General features: G+C 40.4%; 1 protein-coding gene across 7 annotated transcripts in view; it reads left to right on the top strand.

Annotated features, from left to right (window-relative positions):
* The window catches only part of SNX10 (sorting nexin 10), a 72925-nt gene that overhangs the window by 38673 nt on the left and 12109 nt on the right, over positions 1 to 22143 (top strand). For 4 of the 7 annotated variants that reach the window (XM_022584694.3, XM_022584710.2, XM_022584703.2 and 1 more), the window contains exons 2-3: positions 8372 to 8418; positions 20281 to 20367. In XM_022584694.3, coding sequence (XP_022440402.1) covers positions 8395 to 8418; positions 20281 to 20367 — 111 coding nt within the window. In that variant the 5' untranslated portion in view covers positions 8372 to 8394. The remainder of the gene's footprint in view (positions 1 to 8371; positions 8419 to 20280; positions 20368 to 22143) is intronic. The other 3 variants (XM_022584719.3, XM_022584726.3, XM_089917594.1) reach the window with 1 other exon arrangement.

Genomic DNA, 22143 nt, shown 5'->3' with positions numbered 1-22143 from the left:
CTTGTTTATGGTTTCCTTTGCTGTGCAAAGGCTTTGAAGTTTCATTAGGTCCCATTTGTTTATTTTTGTTTTTATTTCCATTTCTCTAGGAGCGGGGTCAAAAAGGATCTTGCTGTGATTTATGTCATAGAGTGTTCTGCCTCTGTTTTCCTCTAAGAGTTTGATAGTTTCTGGCCTTACATTTAGATCTTTAATCCATTTTGAGCTTATTTTTGTGTATGGTGTTAGGGAGTGTTCTAATTTCATTCTTTTACATGTAGCTGTCCAGTTTTCCCAGCACCACTTATTGAAGAGGCTGTCCTTTCTCCACTGTACATTCTAGCCTCCTTTATCAAATCCAGCACCATTTATTAAAAAGACTGTTCTTTCCCCATTGAATGGTTTTGGTACCCTTGATGAAAACAGTTGATCATAGAAATATGGGTTTATTTCTGGTCTGTCATTTCTATTCTGTTGGTCTATTTGTTTATCCTTGTGCCGGTCCCACACTGTCTTGAGTACTGTTGCTTTGTAGTGAGTTTTAAAATCAGGAAGTGAGAGTCCTCGTACTTTGTTCTTCTTTTTCAGGGTTGTTTTGGCTGTTTTGGGTCCCTTGCAATTAGATGTGAATTTTAGAATCTGTTTATCAATTTGTACAAACAATTCAGCTGGGATTCTGATTGATTGCACTGAATCTATAGATTATTTTGGGGAGAATTGCCATCTTAATAATGTTAAGTTTTCCAATCCATGAACAGGGGATGTTTTTCCATTTATTTAGATCTTCTTTAATTTCTTTCAACAGTGTTTTGTAGTTTTCAGAGTATACGTTTTGCACTTTTGGTACATTTAATCCTAGGTATTTTATTCTTTTGATGCTATTCTTCAGGTAGTGTTTTGATGGGAACTTTTGTGGTAATACTTTTGCAAAGTCTTCTTATCAGGTGAAGGGGTAGGGTGAGTGGAGAGTTAAAAAAAAATGTCTCTCCAACTGTTGGCCGGAGAGAGGAGCAGGGCATTTTCTATCATTCTTTAGGAGGCTGTGTGTTTAGGTCTTTCACGGTCCTGTGGCAGGGCACTGAGGGATACATCAGCCTGCAAAGAACTCCATAAACCCAAAAGCCGATGGTTTTGTGTGGTGGGCAAGGAGAGTGAGTAGCTGAAGATTGATCACTCTTGGTTAATAGGAATGCAATCCGTTTGGACTAATTCACATGAATATTTAAGTTACTAATACCCGTCCCCCAACTGCTGAGATTTGTCTGCTTTTCTAAAAGGGGAAAATGAGTAGCCCAGACGCATCAGTAATAGGAGAAACTTAGTAGCATAAAAAAAGGAAGGAGACTGTTTGGGAAGTGTGAAAAATATTTTTGGATTTGATCTGGGATGTTAAGGTTCTTGTGAGGAAACAGGATGTCACAGCACAAGTTGGGAAGTCCATTGTTACCTGCCTGTCTGCTCTAGCTGTCTGCTCCTCTCTCCTACATCTGCTTTTTATGGCTTTTTCCTTGCTCTGTTTATCCTAGTTGTGTTTTGCTCTCCCCTCAGTGGCTCTCCTTAGCATGTGTATGAAGGGAGGTGGAAGTCAGGCCCAACATGCACATGCCTGTGTCTGGAGCATCTGTAAATCTAAGGTAGCATTTTTCCTAAATGCCACCAAAATGGTTGTGATGCTAAAATTATATATATATATATATATATATATATATATATATATATATATACACGTACACTTTTTTTTTTCTTTTTCTTGTCTCTGGATTTCAAACCCTAAATTTGTCCTAGCATCATATTCATGACCATAAATGGAACCCATTGTAGAGATTATATCATAGAGATTAGCAAGTTAGTGGTTTCATTATTTTATGTGTTATGAACCAGTATTGTTTTAGACTGCTAACCCTCTTTAATATATTTTTGTGTATGTGTGATAAATGCTGGAAAAATTTAATGGTAATTTTATTTGTCTTTCCAACATTAACTGATTTTCAGATTTCTGCTTTTTTTTTCCATTTTGGTTTTGCCTTTTTAAAGTTCTAAGATCAGACTGAGGAAGAACAGCTTGGGCCTGATTTACACATGGTTCTGCACACCTTGCCGGCCCTCCTCAAAAGTGCATGGCTGCCCCACTTCAATCCATTCTCATGTTTTGGTGTAGCTCTTTTTTCTTTTTCTTTTTGGTTGAGCTCTTTTGATTGCACAAATTGGGATCTCCCTCAAACTACCTCGAGTACGGGGTTGCTTATTGTAAGGACACTGTGCATGGGAACCCAGGAGACTCTGGGCACTTAAGCCACTGGGGAAGTAAGAACTCTGGGTTACGGCGCTGGCACCAGGCAGCCCTGCGGACATCAGCAGCTGAAGCGGGCTTCTGTAATTCAACTTTTCTGGTGGCCAGTTTCTTTAGTATCTCAAGAGATCTTTTATTTACGTCATGGCTTCTGTTTAAGTATACGCTCTGGTCCCTTAGAACTCCAGTTAAGACATCGTTATCTCTCCCTTTTCTCATCATCATTTCCTAGCTTCAGGACCCAGAGAACTGCCTAGTCTTGGTGCTTCCTAGCCTAAATGCTGGGAGGGAGCTGGTGCCCAGCCCTCCCTGCTTTCCATGCCAGGCCATGCCTCAGGCACCTGGCTAACCTGTGCATGGGCCTCCCTGGAGTCTGATGCCCATCACTGATGCTGTTTCCTGTGTCTGAGGAGGGCCCCCCAGGTGCTAGAAAACAGGGCTACCTGTAGAACTACCCCTCCAGCAAGACCCTGGCCAAGAACTTCCCCCTAGGGGAGATTTGGGAGGGCTATACTGGCCCCCCCTGCCCCGCCCCTATCCCCACTACAGACCTGCAAAGGACATAGGTAGCACCGAGAGCAGGTCTGGGAAAAACTGGCAGTAAATTAAACTTTGAATTTTGAATAACCCCACTGATGTCATATCCTTGTACAGATGAAAGTAAGAAGCCAGTGATTTTTTAAATTTAAGTAGAAAAATTGCTGAACATTTAGGAGGAAATGAAACAAACACTGAAAGTGAAATTAACTATTGTTTTTATTGGAGGGGGGAATAATAAAAGTAATTGAATACATTGTTTACTATCTTTTAAAAAATATATGGTTTTCTGGGAGTTCCCTGGTGGTCCAGTGGTTAGGGCTTGGTGCTTCCACTGCCGTAGGCCTGGTTGGGGAACTAAGATCCTGCATGCCGAGCCATATGGCAAAAACCCCATATATATATAGTTTCCTTTTTCTTTTCCCACTTTCTTATTGGGATGTAGTTGATTTACAATATTTCAGGTGTACAAAGTGATTCAGTCATATATATATATATATATATATATATATATACACACACACACACACACACACACACACACACACACAGAGACATTTTCAGATTCTTTTCCATTATAGGTTATTACAAGATATTGATATAGTTTCCTGTGCTATACAGTATCCTTGTTGTCTACCTATTTCATATATAGTAGTGTGTGCCTGTTAATACCAAATTCCCAATTTATCCCTCCCCCCGCTTTGGTAACTGTAAGTTTGCTTTCTATGTCTGTGAGTCTATTTCTGTTTTGTAAATAAGTTCGTTTGTATCATCTTTTAAGATTCTGAATATAAGTGATATCATCATGGTTTTATTACTTTAACAAATGCATTGTAAACTTTTGGAAAAATACAGAAAAGAAGGAAATAAAACAGAAATGACCACTGTTGACTTGTCACATGTAGGCTTCGGTTCTTAAATAAATAAGTAAAGAAATAAAAACATATGTAAAAAGATCACCTAATACTTCTTGAACAGTCCCTATCATTTAGTATTCTTCTGTAACATAATTTGGAATGGCTACGAGGTGGCCTCTTATGCAGCCCTACCATAATTCACTTTTCCTAGTGTACTACTTATGGACATTTAGGTTTCTATTTTATTTGATTTTTTAAATGAAAAATACTGCATTGTGAACATTCATATAAAAATTATTTGCACATGTCTGACCAGTTTTTTTACGTTGAGATTCCAGATGTGGAATAATTGAGTCAAAGAACATAAGTAATTTAAAAATGCTTTCGGGACTTCCCTGGTGGCGCAGTGGCTGAGAGTCCGCCTGCCGATGCAGGGCACACGGGTTCGTGCCCCGGTCCGGGAAGACCCCACATGCCACGGAGCGGCTGGGCCCGTGAGCCATGGCCGCTGAGCCTGCGCGTCCGGAGCCTGTGTTCCGCAACGGGAGAGGCCACAACAGTGAGAGGCCCGCGTACTGCAAAAATAAATAAATAAATAAATAATGCTTTTGAAACATATGGCCAAATTGTCTTTGAGAAATATTGAAATAGCTCACATTCCTACCAGCAGCATTCAGTCTCATTTCCCATGATGCTTGCCAGCAATGGATATCATTGAAGAAACATTCTAATTTGATAGACAGAAATATGGCATCTCATTTTTATTTGCACTTACAGCACGGTTAAACATTCGAAATAGATTATTGACCTTTTTATAAAAAAAAAAATGTTACTTTTAATTGTGGTAAGAAACATAAAATTTACCATTTTGCCTGTTTTAAGCATACAATTCAATAGTGTTGAGTATATTCACATTGTTGTGTAACAAGTCTCCAGATCTTTTTCATCTGGCAAAACTGAAACCCTATACTCATTAAACAAGAACTCGCCATTTCCCCTTTCTCCCAGCCCTGGCAACCACCGTTCTACTTTCTGTTTCAAGGTTAGCTGGGGTCAGCTCTCCACACTGCTTCCTGTAAGTCTTTCAGTGAGGCAAGAATTCTCCATATCCATTATTTTGACAGGCATAGGGGCTAGCCTGGGGAATTTGGAAATCTAAACAAATGAAAAATTTTACAACCCACCAGGAGGGCATAGTTTATCAGGGGGCAGTTTCTGACTAGCGGCTTCTGTTTGCTAAATTATAGACATCTAACCTTTTCTCTCAAACCATTCTATGGTGCTATCATTTAATTTCCTTCCCCCCATCAGTAAATGCCATGGCAAGGTCCAGTACCTGATGACATTTTCTATTGAGTTATAAAGGTAGCATCTTTTCCTATGTTTGAATCTGCTGTTTATTTTACATGAAGTAAAAATCTTCCATAATTTATGTTTGAGTCATTATTTCTTCTGTTGAATAACAAAAATTCAACCAAGTAGATTTAAAGATCTAATTAACATTATTGAACGATTCATGGATTGGGCAGCATCCCATCTAGCAAGTAGAGGGGAGCTCCAGAGGGCTGCAGAGAGGGGGAGGTTTTCAAAGGCAAGACAAGCCATAAACAAACAAAAAGATTATTTCTGGCTTAAGTAACCTCCCTATGGGGGACAGAAGGAGTTACCTCATCTTCCTTTGGGGGGATCAAAAGAGTGACCTAATTGGTGCTGACTTGAAAATTTCACATTTTCTAGTTGGGATTACATTCCTGGGGAAGGTTGTAATGGCAGTTTGGTTAGGTATTAAGTCTTGGTTTTGGCATAGGTGTCTCCATTCTGGGCCTGTCATTTCTTTTTTAATAATTCTGATAGAATTATTGTGTTTATTTTTAAATGATAGTTACCTGAAAAAGTGTAAAATTAATTTGTGTTCACTGGAAAAATTCAAACAATGTGGAAGTGGATGGAGTGGAAAATGAAAGTCTTCTCCCCTCTAACCCCACCCCCATCCCTCTATCCCGCTTTAAAATATTAAAGCTTGACTGTGTTCTCTGTGATGTTTTGGAGCCAGTTTAAACTTTCAGCTTCCTATTTGTACAGTTTGACTTGGTCTCTAGCATCTCAGGTGGCCAATGCCCTGTGAGAACTGTTGAATCCGCCTGCCTTGGGTGGGGGTGGGTGAAAATCTCAAGTCCTTTGGGGAGAATTAAATTAAAGACCCCAAATGTGAACCATTTGTCCAGCCACACAGTCATGGAGGCAGCCTCAGGCAATGGGAAGACCTGGGCTGGGAAGCAGACTGCCTTGAGTTCACACTGGACTAATTGAGCTCTCTCCCTCCCTGTGTGACCTGGGGCAACCTGCTCCCTCCAGCCTTCTGTTTTCTTACCTGTAAAGTGACGACACTCAAATCTCCCTCACAGAATGGTTGTGAAGTTTACACAAGAAAATGCAGATGTACTTTGTTGGAGACATTCAGTCAACTGGGAGAAAGAGAATATACAAATATTATGATGCAAGTGAGGTTCATGCCAGCATGGACTTGCACAACACGCTGTGTAATGGGGGTGAAGAGCTGGGGCAGGAGCGGGGAAGGGGGTGGGAGTTGGCAGGACGATCTGGAAGGGGTGGAGGCTTGGGGTCAAGGACCCACCCGATCAGTGTTTCGGCAGAATCCCAAGATGGATGTCACCCATGGCCTAGCCTTCAGCCGATGCAGGGATTCCTTCAATAACCTGAACTCTCGAGCTGCTCCTCCTTCCAGCATCCGCCCCTTTGCACACGCCAGTCCCTCTGCTTAAAATGCCTTTCTCCTGTAGCCTTCCTGGCTAAATGACACCACCCTTTAGGCCTCAGCTTAAGTGCCACTTTCTCAGTACAGCCTTCCGAGGCGACACTCCCCCACCTCCCCATTTATTCTTTCCGTTCTTTCAAGAGGCTGTCCTTTCCTTTCCTTTCCTATCATTTCTATACTATATTTATGAAGTCATCTCATAAGCTCTGAGTCTGCTCTGCCCTCCACTGTGTGTCCCACTCCTACTCCAGCACGTGGCACATAAATACCGAGCGAGTGAGTGAGTGAATGAATGAATTCCCCCTTCCCCAGCTACGTTCCCAGCCTACCTTTCTAGTCTAATCCCCAGAGAGCCTCTCCGTATTAGTTTCCTGTGGCTGCCATAAGAAATTACCACAAACTTTGTGGCTTAAAACAACAGAAATTTATTCTCTTCACCATTCCTGAGGCCAGAAATTTGAAATCAAGGTGTTGGCAGGACTGTGCTGCCTCCGTAGGCTCTAGGAGAGAAGGCTTTCTTGTTCTTCCAGCTTCTGGTGACTCCAGGTGTCCTTGGCTTGTGGCTGCATCACTCCAGTCTCTGCCTCCATCTTCACATGGCCTTCTCCTCTGTGTGTGGATGATTTCTTCTCTTCTGTCTCTTATAAGAAGGACACTTGTCATTGGATTTGGGGCCCACCCACCTGCAAAGACACCTTTTCCAAATAAGATCACCTTCACAGGTTCCGGAGGTTAGGATGCAGACCTACCTTTTTGGCAGCTTCCCACCTCCCATGAAGCCTTTCCCTCAGCTGAACCGGCCTGGTCCCCATCTCTGGATTGTCCATCATGCTTTTCCCCCATCCTCTGTGTATGCCACTGTCACACCTCTTCCTCCTCTTTCCGTGAACGTTGAAATTCCCCTGTGGGTCCTCTTGCTCGCTCACTCACTCTGGCTGAAAGGACCTTCCTTCCCCTTGGAAGCACAGCCACTGCTCACGGTGCGGCTCGCTCACCTCCTTCGGGAGCTCTTTCCTCTGCCTGCTCTGGGTTCTCCTCCCCGACACCCACCATGTGGGAAGCACCCACGTACTTCCTCGTATTCCCTACAGTGCCAGGGATGTTCGTGGAGACTCAGGAAATACTTGTGGATGATAATAATCATCTGGAAAGTGGGGTCAGACTTACATTATCAAAATAAAGGCAAATCGTGACCATGCAGCCATAGCCACCTTTCTGTTGTAAAATACATGTGCATGCATATAGTGAGGGGATTAATTTTTTTTTTTTTTTTTTTGGCAGGGAGTAGGTGTTAAGTCCAACTAGCTAAGTGGGGTTTTAAGGAACAATAGACAGTCTTAGGAACATGCAGGGCCTGGAATCAGCCGAGTGGCTGACTGCACTGACTGGAGGCTCAGAATCAAGTTTCCCATCTTCATCCCTCTTGGGGCCACACCATCTCTTATCTGAACTCTGGAGTAGTTTAAATGTCACAGGAGTGACTTGTCCCTTGAAAGCTTGGGTTGCTGGTGAAACCGTCAGGGCTGTTCTCAGTGGTGGATCTCTGGGCACCTTTTCCATTCTCCTTACCTCACTGCCAACCAGCATCCCCTGCTGCCCCTCATGGCCCTCTGCTCCCCAACATCTCCAGCCTCCTCTGATTTCCCCAAGGCTCCAACTCCAGCCTGACCCTGCCTGGCCTTCAGTTTGAGGGCCGGTCATCATCTGGCTGTCTTGGCCTTGCTGTATCCTAAACTCCCAATTCCCAGGTGGACCGATGTTCCCCTTGGTTGGGTCAGCAGGAGACAGGGTTAGGGGAGAAGCACAGGTATACTTTTCAGAGACTGTGGGAGGGCAGGCTCTCAGGGGGGGTCTGGGTGGGAGGCCCTGAGAGGCATATCTGCTCCTGTATGTAGGTTCCAAATCACTGAGTGTTGGTATCTTATTTTTCAGATCGATTGTGTCCTGTGTTGAAGATGTTTCCAGAACAGCAGAAAGAGGTATGTCATCAGAAATCCCCAAATAGATAATCCACATGCTTTAACTCACTACAGTTTAGTTCTTCATTCTCTGACCATAAATCTGTAGAGGAGAGTCAAGATACCACAGGACGTCATAGAAGGGGGCTAATGAAAGAACAAAACAGCTGCCCTCCTGAACCTCCTGACCCCCACTCCCCAGCATCCGTGCAGTCTTCTTGGCCCTACCCAGTACGAAGACCAGGCATGCTTCTTCCTTGTCCCTGTGTTAAACAGTACTGGGACCAAGGTGCTTGCTTCAGGAAATGCCTTCTCTGTGAAGGTGGCCAAACTGCAAGCCTCCACACTGCCCTCACTTCTGATACCAATTTCAAATTTGGAGGTTCCCCAGACCATCTTCAGTTTTGATAATTCACAAGAAAGACTCACAGAACTCACTGAGAGCAGTTATACTCACTGTTATGGTTTATTACAGGGAAAGGATACCAGTTAGAACCAGCTGAAGGGAGAGATGCAGAGGGCCAGGTTGGGAAGGGGCCCAAATGCAGAGTTACTGCTTATTCTCTCCACAAGAAGTCAGTGTGTGATAATTTCCACAGGGAAGCTCCCCTGTGCCTTTGGTGTCCAGAGTTTTTATTGGGGCTCATCCTGCCTGCATGGCCGACCTTTTTGTCTGCTCCTCCTGGGATCAGGCTAATACCTTTAGTCTCTAGTTCCTCCAGAGGTCACAGCTGATACAGCGTGGCCCTAAGCCTCCATCATATTCACATTGTTAGACTGTCCAGTGGCCAAACCCAGGCAAACAAAGATACTCTTGTCAGGCAAGACATTCCAGGGGCCTAGAGATCACCTCCCAGAAGCCAAGGGCAGAGGACAGACCTCCTTTCAGGTAAGCTGAATGCTTCACTACACACCTGTATTGGCCTGAGAGCGGAGCTGTGCTGACAGCCGGCACTATTCCAGAGGCACATTTTAAAAATTGTTCTTGGGGGGAGAAAGCTCCCCATGAAAGCAACAAAGACGTTTTTCCAATGAGAAGCCTTTTTTTTTTTTTTTTTCTTGGCTGGTTTAATCACGATTTTTAAAGTTCATTTCAGTTAATAAAAACTAGACACAGACTTTAACCAACTGCATAAAGAAAGCATCATATTGACCTTACAAAGTCCTTTATTATAACTAATTATATAATAATATTATAACATTAAGCAGTTTTAAACTGGAAAGTCCTTCAATTGAAAAGGAAAATACCATTAAGTTGAGAAAGGGGTATAATGCCCAGAAATATACTTGAGTCTCTGTCAGCAAGAAATAAGCACAGCAAGACCAGATTCTGGATGTGCTGTAACATACTACTGTCCATCACATATCAATTCATTTTCTATGTGTGGCCAGAATTTCTTGGTTTCTCTCACGTTGCTCTTAGAACAAAGTCCACACTCCTCAGTGTGGTTTCCAAGGCTCTGTGTGATCCGACCCTGCTTCTTTCCCCAGGCTCGTCTCCTGCTTCTCCCTCCACCCAGTGCCCTTCTCACGCCTTATTCTGGAAACTTGATTGCTCTGTGTGCCCTGGGCCCCTGGGCTTTCACAGATGTTTTTCCCACTGCCTGGAATAATCTCTCTCCCCAGCCTTCACACCACCTTGACAGGCTGACGACTCCTTATCTTTCAGGCCTCAGCTTAGAAGTCAAGGAGAGGCTTTCCTAAAGCCTCAATTATCAAGATATTTTTATCTCAGCAGCTACCCCATCAGCACCCTGTAGTTAATGCCAGTTAGAAGTGGAGGAGGTTTTGGTTAAGCCTTTAAATATCCTAGTGGCTGGTGGTGGTTTAGTGGAAAAGAATTCAAGTCCCACCTAACTGCATATATAAGGGCTGAATGCAATATCACTGATTGTTCTAGAATCTAGACCAGGGGGGCAGTGTGTGTGTAAGCCCTTTGCATTTGGTGCCCACAGGAGACATTACTAATTAATCGTAAGGTTGACATGTGAATTGACACCCAGTTACCATCCTTGTTCAAGATGCAGATGGCCCAGGACTGACATCTTGGTTCTACCTAAGCTGGTAGTGCCAGTTTAGAAGTTTGGTAAAAAAAATTTTTTTTAAGATGGGGGGGGTAGAGTGGGGAGTCGATTGCAGTCTCTCTTGTTAAAATAGCTTTATTACCGCAATCAATCTAGAGAGAGGAGAACAGGGAGGGAGAGGCTCCCTTGTTAGCTAAACATGTTCCATTTGCACATTGGTTTGAATTCCCACGAGAGCAGTATCCGTGCATGGATCTTCCCCGTAAAAAGGGCTTGGCATCAGGCCATTGTAAAATTAAAATGAATTCAGATTCATTCATGCATGCAGCTTTAATTTACAATTAAAATATTATGGTTACATATTTTAATAAGAATAATTAGGTGGGCCCAACTGAATCAACTCTTCTGTTTAATGAGACAGAACCTGGAACCCTAATGAAAAGGCAGGTGGCTGTGACAGGAAATGCGTTTCAGACGGCATCTTGTGTGGAGCCAGGCGTTTTCGTTCTCTTTATATTCTAACACCCAGAATGAACAGGTTGATCTTCCTGCATCACTAAGGACCTTTGGCTTCAGCCACATTGAGCTCATCTTATGTGATATGTAAATAAGCAGGTTATGCTCTTTCATGGAGTCTGACATTCTGGCCCCTCCAAGGAACTGTGTTTGTGTCTCTGCCCAGCGCTGGCTTGGTGTAAGTGGGATAGTCCTACATATGTGATGTGACTGGAAGGGTGGGCTGAAACCTCTCTTCTCTCTGTGTGTGTGTGTGTGTGTGTGTGTGTGTGTGTGTGTGTGTGTATCTCCCCAGCTCTCCTGGATCATGATGGCTGAATTCTACCTTTAGAGATTCATACCTTTTGTATAAGAGTTTTTTCTCCTTCAAAATGTACATACTTTATATTGGATATAATGACAATTAGCATTTATTGACACTTGAGTGACAGTAGATCTACAGCTCCGTGGCAGGAGATACCTTGAGTGGAGCAGAACCAAGTGGGCCCGGGACAGTTCCAGGCACCGTGAGGACCCTGCCACAGGGAGAGATGGGAAGGATGTGTTGCTGTTTTGGACATGTTGGCTCTAAGCTTAACATTTAAGTGTTCAAGATCCACTTACACTGATTGATGGTAACATTTTGGGCTTGCTCTAGGAAAGCATGGTTTTAATATTGATTTCTGATTGGAAACTGACTGAGCTGGGACCAGTGAGTAACATCAAAGGATATCCCATAAGCAACACCTCCACCTGGTGTCCTGCGATGCTGGGGACTTTGAAGGGAAGTGACAAGACAAGACCCTTTCCCAATCCCCAAAACTCAATTTGTTCTTCCTTCCTCCTTTCCTCCCTGCCTATGTGACGTGATGTAATAATAGGGAAAACTGGGTATGGGATATATGGGAATTCTCTACTGTTTTTGAACAATTTTTCTGTATATTTAAAACTGCTCTAAAACAGTTAACTTTAAAACAGATAACATTGAATTATATGTGCTCGCACATAAAGATTTCTAAAAGACTGCAATGAATAAATCAAGGTACAAAACAGTATTTACAGTGTGCTCCCATTTGCATTAAAAAGTATATATACAGTATATACACACACATATATATACATATATGTGCCGATTATGTGTATAACAGAAGAAGTATATAAAAGTCCTAGATAGGCTGACAAGAAACTGGAAGTCCAGTAGGAGGGGGACTTCATTTTCATGGTGTTCTCATTTGTACTTGAAATGATCTCTCTCTTTCTTTAACCACGTACATATTTTATTTTTATAATAATGAAAAAATCTTATTTTTCAAAGGTAGATAAGTATTGGGACGTCATTATGTTAACGGTGTCAGTACCTGTTGAACTCATGGTTAATGCTTTCAGATTCATGTTTCTGACTTACTTTCGCTTTCAAGTGCCACATGTGTCTCTTTTCGTAGAGCAGTCCCCTTGAGATGACCTCTTCCCTTCTTCCCTTCCTCCCTTCCTTCTCTTCCTTTACTGGTTTTAACTTTTCATTATAAATTTTAAACATACACAAAGTAGAGAGACTAATGTAATGAGCCCTTATGTACCTGGGGGTTCAAGAGTTAACACGTTATTAATTCATGACCAAGCTATTGCCCCACCGCCACCCATTCCCTCCTGCTACCACACAGTGAATTATCTGAAACGAATTTTAGGCATAGTGTAATTTCATCTGTCAGTATTTTAGTATGCATTTATAACAAATGACCCTTCTTAGAAACAAACCACATTATCATACCTTAAATAATTAACATTAATTCCTTCATATCATCAAATAGTCAGTGTTCAAGTCTCCCTGATTATGTTGAAAAAAAAATTGTATATTTGGTTGTTCTAATCATGATCCAAATAGGAACTACACATTGCATTTGGTTAATATATTGCTTAAAACCTCTCATTCTGCCCATTTTCCCCCTTGTGCAATTTATTTGTTGAAGAAACTGCGTCTTTTGACCTATAGATGATTTCACATTCTGGATTTTGCTGATCGTGTCCTTGTGGTGTAGTTTAACACAGGTTGGTAATTATTTCTTGTTGTAAAAGATGAGTTTTTTCCACTAATGTATCATGAAATACAAAGGGGTAACTCTCCTTAATTCTGGACACTGCTTGTGTAAAGAAACTCATAACATCATGAATTATTATAAGTCATGTAAAAGGCAGGCCTAGTTGAATTTCACTCACAGCTATTTATCCCGACGTAATAAAAGCTTTCTTAAAAGTCATCGTTCAAAACTGCCAGGGAACGGCATTTAAACACACTCCAAGCTATAAAGTGACAAGTTACATTCCTTGGAGGATGTCTTTTAGGTTATTTGTCATAAATATTATTAGGAAATAAAGGAAGGTTGCTTGATACATTCCTTCTGCCTTTCAAGCATGTTATTTGTAGAGAATGTAGTGTGTGTGAAAGGGGCTAAATTTTAGTTTTGAGATTGTTATGTGGGAGCCCTGGATAGAACCCTGGTGAATAAGACATTGGTTAAATGTCAGTGCCTCGCTCAGAACCAGGACTCAATGCATTTTAATTGAATGAATGAGTCTCCAGTTCAAATACATAAACATATAAAATGGGTATATACTTTGGAATAGGATAAAAACGGCCTGAGAAAGTGAGCATAAAATGAAACAAGTTTTCATTTTTATGGTAGAAGATTCTCATCAAGGCTATGAAAAACTAATACTAACACCTAGAGATTCTTTGTTTGTTAGCTTTTGTCTGTACTCATCTTTTTGTAATAAGAATAAATATTTTTACAGTTAGCACACAGTTATGTTTACTGTACTATAAAAATAGTAGAAACTGTGATAGGTATGTAGTGACATATCATTGTGGTGTTAATTTGCATTTCCCCTAGTGGCTAATGATTTTGAACATCTTTTCACGTGCTTGTTTGCTATCTGTATGTCTTCCTTGGTGAAATGCCTTTTCATATGTTTTGCCTATTTTCTAATTGAATTCTTTGCTTTTTTTACACGTTGAGTTTTGAGAGTTCTTTATGTATTCTAGCTACAAGTCCTTTGAGGGATGAGTGATTTGCAGATATTTTCCAGCCTGTAATTTTTCTTTTCAACCTCTTCACAGGAGGTGCAGAGCAAAGATTTTTAGGTTTGGCGAGGTCTAATTTAGCTCTCTTTCCTTACGTGGATTATCATTTCGGTGTCAAGTCTAAGAACTCTCTCTAATCATAGGTCGCAAAGATTTTCTCCTATGTTTTTTTCTAAAAGTTTTATGGTTTTATGTTTCCATTTAAATCTACGGTCCATTTTGAGTTAATTTTTATGTAAGGGGCAAAGTTCAGGTCAAGGTTCATCTTTTGGCCTGGGGATGTCCAGTTGGTCCAGAGCCACTTGTTGAAAAGGCTATCTCTCCTCCATTGAATTGTTTTTACACCCTTGTCTAAAATCAGTTGGGCATACTTGCATAAGTCTATTTCTGGGTTTTCTATTCTGTTCCATTGACCTGTGCCCCTCTACCCGTACCACACTATCCTGATTACTATAACTGTATAGTAAGCCTTAACATCAGGAAGAAGGATTCCTCCCACTTTATTCTCTTTCAGAATTATTTTGACTATTCTAGGGTCTTTTCCTTTCCATGTAAATTTTAGAATAAGGTCAGCTGTGTCTTCAAAAATCTGGCTGGGATTTTTACAGGAATTGCATTAAACTTATAGATCAATTTGGGGAGCATTTATCTCTTTACTATGTTGACTCTTCCAATACATGAACACAGTATAGAATATACTTACACAGATATATACAAAGAAGTATATACTTCTTCGATTTCTTTCAATAGCATCTTATAGTTTTCAGCATACAGAACCTGTACATCCTTTGGTTTTGAATCTTCTTTATAATCAGTTGGTTAATTCTCAGACATTTCATGAGCACTTACTAATGAGTGCCAATACTGTGCTTGGTGCTAGAGATATAAAGATGAAATACAAGGCCTTTGAGAAGCTAGTGGGACAGAGTTTCAGAAGAACATGTTGTTTGAATTGATGTTTTAGCTAATAGCAAAGAAAATAATTTTTTCCCCTCCAAAATAATGCACTTTGGTGAAATTGGAAATGTAGTGAAATCGGAGATTTATTATTTATTGTTAAAGAAGCACCCAGTAGAACACATTTGAGAGCACAGGCTTTGGAGCAAGGCAGACCAGAGTTTGAAACCCAGCTCAGCCTGTTGGCCATTTGACTTTGGGCCAGTTGCTTAAGTTTAAGAAGCCTTATTTTTCTTATCTGTAAAAAGGGGGGTGATAATATTACTGACCTCTTAGGATTGTCATAAAGATTAAAGGAAAACATGTATAAAACACTTACCACAGTGCCTGGCACATGCACATGCCTTGTTCAGTATGGTTATTTTTATTGTTGATTTATTCTCATATATCAGGGCTAAGGAAAAAAAGACAAGGTAGATGGATAAATGGATAAAGGTTGAACCTGGGGTGGGAGTTGGGGAGGGAAGGGGGTACACTGAAATTGAAGAGTGATTATTACAAGACAACACAGGAATTAGACTTTCAAAGAGTGCAGTTCTCTTTCTTCAGAAGTTTGTTTTCACATGGAGAACCGTAGGGATCAGTTAGCTTAAGTTTTTAATTCTACCCTGCCTGATTTCTTCCTTCATACTAGATATAATCATTAGGCCCAAGAAGTCATTAAAGTGTTTAATAAGGTTATTAAATTGACTAACTGCTGCTACTGAAGCAATTTTCATAGGAAATCCATATGATCCTAGTTATGGAACTTGGAGCTGTCCTTTGTGGCTGACAGGCTGTCAACATTCCTTTGAAGGATGGTGGGCAGCATCATGAGGGATGCGTCTAATTAAGAGATTACAGGTGAACCTTGGCTTCCTGGGTGTGCTATTCGTAGCTGGAAGTATCGTGAAACTTCACTAATTCCTACTAATTGCAGATTGGGGGAGGGGGACCCATCTGAATTATAGAGTATTTTAAAATAAATGTACGTTTATTACTTTCAAGTACATATTTTAACTCCAACTACGCAAACAAATCGTCGTCTGGTACAAGTCTTAGGGGACTCAAGTTACTGGTGCTCTCAGAATGATTTTCAATCATTTCTATGTAAATAGGTGTTTCTGGAGTTCTTTAGGGCGCTTGAAACCAGTTGATTCTCATAGACCTTAAACATTGCTCTCGTAGCCACGTGCTGTTAATTGGCACACCCTTAGAGGAAGGGGTTTGTTAAATTAAGATAAACTTTAGACCAGCTGCTAAATAACATCATTAATTCATGGAGTCCAAGAACCCAAGTGGATGAGGTTTTTATTTCAGTTGAAGTTTGATCTCACCTTTTTTTTTTTCCTGAAGCCAGTTCATTTATTCCTGCAGACATGCATTTATTCATTAAATGATATTAATGGACTGCATTGGGTGTGCCAGGTGCTCAAGTCATGCTGGGCAGCCTGAGCTACCCTAAAGGAGCTTAGCGTCTAGTGGAGGAGGCCTGCAGGTCATTACAGTGCAGTAAGGCACGGTGAAGAGGGAGGATGCCCAAGGTCTGCCCAGAGACAGTAGGGGCTTGAAGTAGAGTCCAGTTAATCAGACTGGGTGAATCTGAGGATTTCCAGAGGAATTCCAGAAGGATTTCTAGAGACTGAGTTGCTTTTTGAAATGGATTGGAGTTAGCAGAAAATAAAAGAAAGAACCAGATGATGGCGATGAAGGAAAAAGCAGAAACTGGGGTGAGGACAGCAGTGCAGGCAGAGAGAACAGCATGTTCAAAGGCATGCAGGTGTGAAATTGCATGCTGTGTATGGGGATGTAAGCTTCGCCTTTGGAGATAAGGAGAGTGAAAATCAGGAAAGGCTATATTGTGCTAACTACAGAGTTTGAACTTGATCTTGAAGGTTATGGGGCAGGTTTTGTAGGATTTTCAGCAGGAAAATGACACCATCAGATGTGTGCTTTGGAGCCATTCTTGTTTTAGTGTGGGGGATGAATTACGGGCCCAGGGATCAATTAGCAGCCCCTGCATTAATGTTGGGCAAGCAGTCCTTGGCTCAAAGCACTCACAGAGGGAATAGAGTTGTGGGTGGGTCAAAGAAGGGTGAATCTGGAGGACGTGGTCAGTGAGTCAGATAGAGAAGTCTGGGGACTCTGGGTTTCTGGCTGGGGTTGCTGGGGATGAGATGAAGAGGAGGATGTGGGAAGGGTGTGGACTCTTTGTGCTCGTGGGATTTCCCAGTGAGCTCTCTAGGCAGGAGGCTGGATACGTGGGGAAATGCCTGGACTGGGATGGAGAGAGAATCATCAACTCACGCTGAGCACTTGAAACCATATGTTTGGATGAGGTCATCCTGGAATCCTAACAGGGTGTGAAGAACAGCAGCCTGGGATGGCTCTCAGGGCAACAGCAACGTTGAAGGGAACGAGAAGGAAGAAAGTTCGCCATTTAGCACTTCAACCAAGTTAAAGATTTTCAGGATTGAAAAAGCATTTGGAGCCTTAGCACCACAGTTAATTTTGAGTGTTCATTTAAAGTGCATTGCTGTGTTCTTAGGAGATTCTTTTTCCAGCATGGCTTTAGAATATGTTTTCAACATATCTTTCCTACATAAAGATTAGTCATAATGAGTAATAATAATGGTACAATCCAAGAATTACAATCCACTAAGATGAGGAAAGTAGATTCTTTACTGTAGAATCTACAGTGTTCATTGTGATGTTCATTCCTTTTACAAATATCATGAGGGTCATGAGGGGCCTGCTCCAAGCAATTTCTGTGAAATCTTTAGGTCACTCTGCCTTTCACTGAAAAATTACAGTATTAAAGTGTTTGCAACTAGGTTCTTAAATTAATAAATTTTTACTTAAAAAAAGGTATACATCTGGATTAGCTTTTCTGAATTGCTTATTGCCAAGGTCTATGGGAAGACCTCTGTGCTCTGGGTTTATAAGCATTTTCCTTTCTACGTAATAATAGTTGACTTTCATGTAGCACTTAATGAAAGTTTTCCCAGTGCTCTCACAGGTATTTTTTAATTTGATCCTCCTAACCAACAGTTGAGATGGGCCGGACAGGCATCATTCCTATTTTCCTGATGTAGAAGCGGAGGCTCAGTGAATAAGTTCATAATTTAGGAAGTAAGTGCATCAGAATTTACCCCTGGTCTTGTGACCACAATTTCAGTGCTCTTTCCATGAAAAGGGACATGTTACTCAAAGTGTAGATGTCAGTAGTTAGACAGTAGCGAACAAATACAGGGGAAAAAGTCCTGATTTTTTTGAGAACTATTTGTCATTACTACCATCTTCAATTAATAATATGTTGAGTGTTCAAGGGGTCTGTGATGCTGTGGTAATTGTGGACTTTATAATTTTAGTTCAGAAACCTTTTTTTAAATGACAGGTTTGTAGAAAATTGACAAATGCATTTCTTTGTCTTTTCATTTTTGTTTAACCTGAGTGGAGGCCCACTATTTCAGTAACAGGTGCATATCTTCTGTTAATATGGAACATTGAGCTGTTGGAAATATTTAATTTCCCCTGTGGGATATTCAAGAACTTCTGCCTCTCCAGTGGAAAAGTGGAGCTGCCAGCACCCTGTGAGGGAGTGTGGCTTACATGTGACCTGATGACTAGCAGCCTTCTCCCTTAGGCTGGCTTAACGGGGGTAGGATAACCTTGTCAACCCTTGTCAACATTCTCCCTTGCCCTGAGTGTGTTGGGGGCATTTGGAGGGTTAGATGTGGTCTACCCTGGATTCTGGTCTTCTCTCCTATTCCTGACCTATTTGTCCTTCTGTTCATTGATTCATTGGTGATTGATTCACTCCTTCTAAGAACTATGGATGTGTGAAAAGCACTCTGGGAAAATGAGTTACACACAGACACACACACACACACGCACACACACGCACTAAGGGCAGGGTGCCTGGGTTCTGTTTCATGTCCACCTCTGGGCAGGATCTACTTTACCCTGACCCAATCACACTATATGTAAGAGGGCTTCTTACTAACAATTGTCTTTATAGTCCCTCTTATAATTTAGAATACGCTTTTAAGAAAAAATGGCCAAAACGTTTAGAGTATTGTTATAGTGTTGTCTTGTTTTTATTGTCTGTCTTCTAAATGACTTTAAAAATACATAATGAAAAGATTTTAAAATAAGACTTTTTGGAACATTAACTCATCATCCCTGTATATATACTGAGGGCAAGCAGTGGGGCAGAAGTCTCCAATGCAAGAGCAAAGCATTACTTTAGAAGGTGAACTTGATAGGTGGCAAAAGCGATTTAAGGGAATGTGGACTATTTTTCTCCTTCTCTCTTAATAATCCTCTGTCCTGAAAAATTCTCATTTTATTATCTGCATAACAGAATGGAGGTGCTCTGTCCAGAAAACCTCATAATCTTTTTTCTTCTGCTCTAGAGCGCTGACGGCCTGCTTTTCAGATGTGCCAAAGCAAAGCAGTAAGGAATGCCTAAAATTTCAGCCCTGAAGTCTTTTTTCAAAACAAAAAGTTAAAATATTTAAAATGAAATTCAGTTAGCAATGAATTGTTGTGCCAAACATAACACTTTTTTTGTTGTACGTTTTCATATTTTAAAATTAAGCTGATTTAATGAAGAGCACTTTTTAAAAAAAATATTGTATTTTAAATTTTACCCCCTATTTCCTGTTCTTACTATCTTTAAAAAGGAACAAAATGATCTACTTTGTATTTTTTTTAACTTTTCTAATTCTTATCTATAACATGAGATTGTTATGAAGATGAAATGATTTACTACATGGGAAGGTATATTTTAAAAATAGAAGAGGGTGTCAAAGGTGCTCATCTTTCTGTTACTAAGTTAGTAGTGCTTATTCTCAGGAAGTTGGGGTGCACACACAACGTCATTTTCAGCTCTCCTTGCTTGCTTTTCACATGACCTTTGTCACTCTTTCTTGTGTTCTAGCAAGTGATTTATCAGGCAGGGCCTATAGTTTTAATTCAGAGAAATGAAGAAAGTAAGAAATGACCACTTTTACAACTTGATAAAAATGTGAACCTATTTTTCATGATGCAAAATTAAAAGTCAGTTTTAGAGTATCTGTTCTTATTGTCTTCACATAACCTGTAAAACTATCCAAAAGTGCACCCAGCTCGGTTTTGCGTTATTGTAAAAATTCCATTTGTGGCAACAGCATTTTTTAGACTTCCTGTGGTGCTTGATTCATTAACTTCTTGTTTTTTAAAGGATTACAACCACATCGGTTAAAGTTTATTTCAGTTTTGTTCTTGTACAGTCATTTCTCTCAGCCCTTCTTAGCCCTACTTGCAATTCTGAAACCTATTTCTTTGCTTGTGATGCCCTTACAGGAATTTGTAAGTGTTTGGGTTCGAGATCCTAGGATTCAGAAGGAAGACTTCTGGCATTCTTATATTGACTATGAGATATGTATTCATGTAAGTATGCCGTCAGTAGTCCATAGAAATCATAGTAATTTTTAGGTAGCATACATTTGATGGGATACTATGATATACTTATAATTGAAATTTATAAAAATTTTTCTAATTCAAAGAACTGAATTTGAATGATTACAATTAGTGCTTGTCTCTTAAATGAAGTAGTACGATGGTTCCTAAAGTTCTTTATTTGAATTCCTTAGTGTACCTTTGTTAATATTTTAATGTTTATTGCCTTCATGTATGAAGATGTGAATACATCTAAAATGCAGAAAGAGTTTTTATAGCTCATTAATGGTATTTCTTTATGATCTGTTATAGCATATTTCTGGAGACTATATTGCCTGATAAATCTTAGGTTTTGAGAGGATGTAGAGTTCTCTGGAAAAGAGATGTGCAGTGTTTTAGATGTAGAACAGGAAAGTAGGAAATGAATATATGGAATTATTTTGCCTTAGTCTCAATTCTGAGTAATTAAGTAAATAACTAGAAATGATTTACTTTACTTGGAAATAGTACTGTATCATAATCTCTTGAACAGTGTTGTGTGGTGTGTGGCCTCCTCTGATTATCTTGAATGAGGGTCAGCAATCTTTTTCTGGAAAAGACCAGGTAGTAAATATCTTTGGCTTTGTGGGCCATACAGACTCTCAAAATTACTCAGCTCTGTTGTTGTAGGGTGAAAGTAGCCATAAACAATACATAAATGAATGAGTGTAATTGTGTTCCAATAAAAATTTATTAGTGAAGACAGGTGGCGGCTGGATTTGGCCCACAGGTGTATATAGTTTATTGGCCCTTGATCATGAAGATAGTCACTTCTTTTGCCTAATTTAGTCCAGACTTTTCTTGAGAGCATAGAAATGGGCTCAGATTTTATCTGTGACTGTATAGAACAGGTGAGATAAAATTTAGCCATCCTTTGATCTTCACATTGTTAATAGCTACATTGGTATATTGGGTAACCAGATACGACCCACAAAACTTCTCTTTTTTCTCCTTTCTTCCTTTTTTTCTTTCAAAGCTCCCCAACTTGGAAAATAAAGTAAAAATTCAGAACTGCTTTCTTTGATGGTTGTGTTGAAGCCCATTGCCAGGGTATGCCTTGTATTTTGATTTTGTTTTCGTTTTACTCATGAGGTCACACCAGATATGCATTCTGTGTGGAAAATTATAACACAAGTATGTAAGACTAAGCATTTGAAAACGAAATGAAATTCTTTAGTTGCCTTTTGACTCCCTCTAAAAATTTTGTGGGTCCTTATGACACACTTTATAAGTAGGCATGAAATTTAATTAACTTCAGGGAGTTAATGAAAGTATAGATCCTTCTCTTCTACATAAATAACATGATGTGAATTCAGAAATGTCCATCTAAAACCAGAAATAGTGGGTTCCACGCATGTTATTTGGTGGCGGCTCTGGTGTTTCTCTGAGATGCTTATAAACTGACAATGAATAAATGTTCTTGGATTGATAGATAGCAGAAGCAAGCAACTAGATTTAGAGGAACTTGATAAATTAGTGATCTCAGTGTAGCCTGATCCTGAAGAGGCTTCTACCTATTGTTGTACGATTAGGAATGGGTGGGGAGACTGGAGAGTTCTTGTTACCCTCATTTAGATGCTGTACCCATAGAGCTTTGCAGGTAGAGAAGCTGGTGTTTAACGCACTTAAATTAACCTCAAGGGAAATGATACCAGGCAACTCCGAAGTTGTAGCATTTACTTGGAATTTTAAACTAGTGGACTGTCGAGGTGGGTAGTCCTTCATATA

Source organism: Delphinapterus leucas, chromosome 9 (genome assembly GCF_059928025.1).
Source record: "Delphinapterus leucas isolate spDelLeu-1000000601 "Yukka" chromosome 9, BTC_Dleu_Yukka2, whole genome shotgun sequence".
NCBI classification, from domain to species: domain Eukaryota; kingdom Metazoa; phylum Chordata; class Mammalia; order Artiodactyla; family Monodontidae; genus Delphinapterus; species Delphinapterus leucas.
The sequence above is the reverse complement of the archived record's forward strand: the minus strand, read 5'-3'. Positions and strand labels throughout refer to the sequence as shown.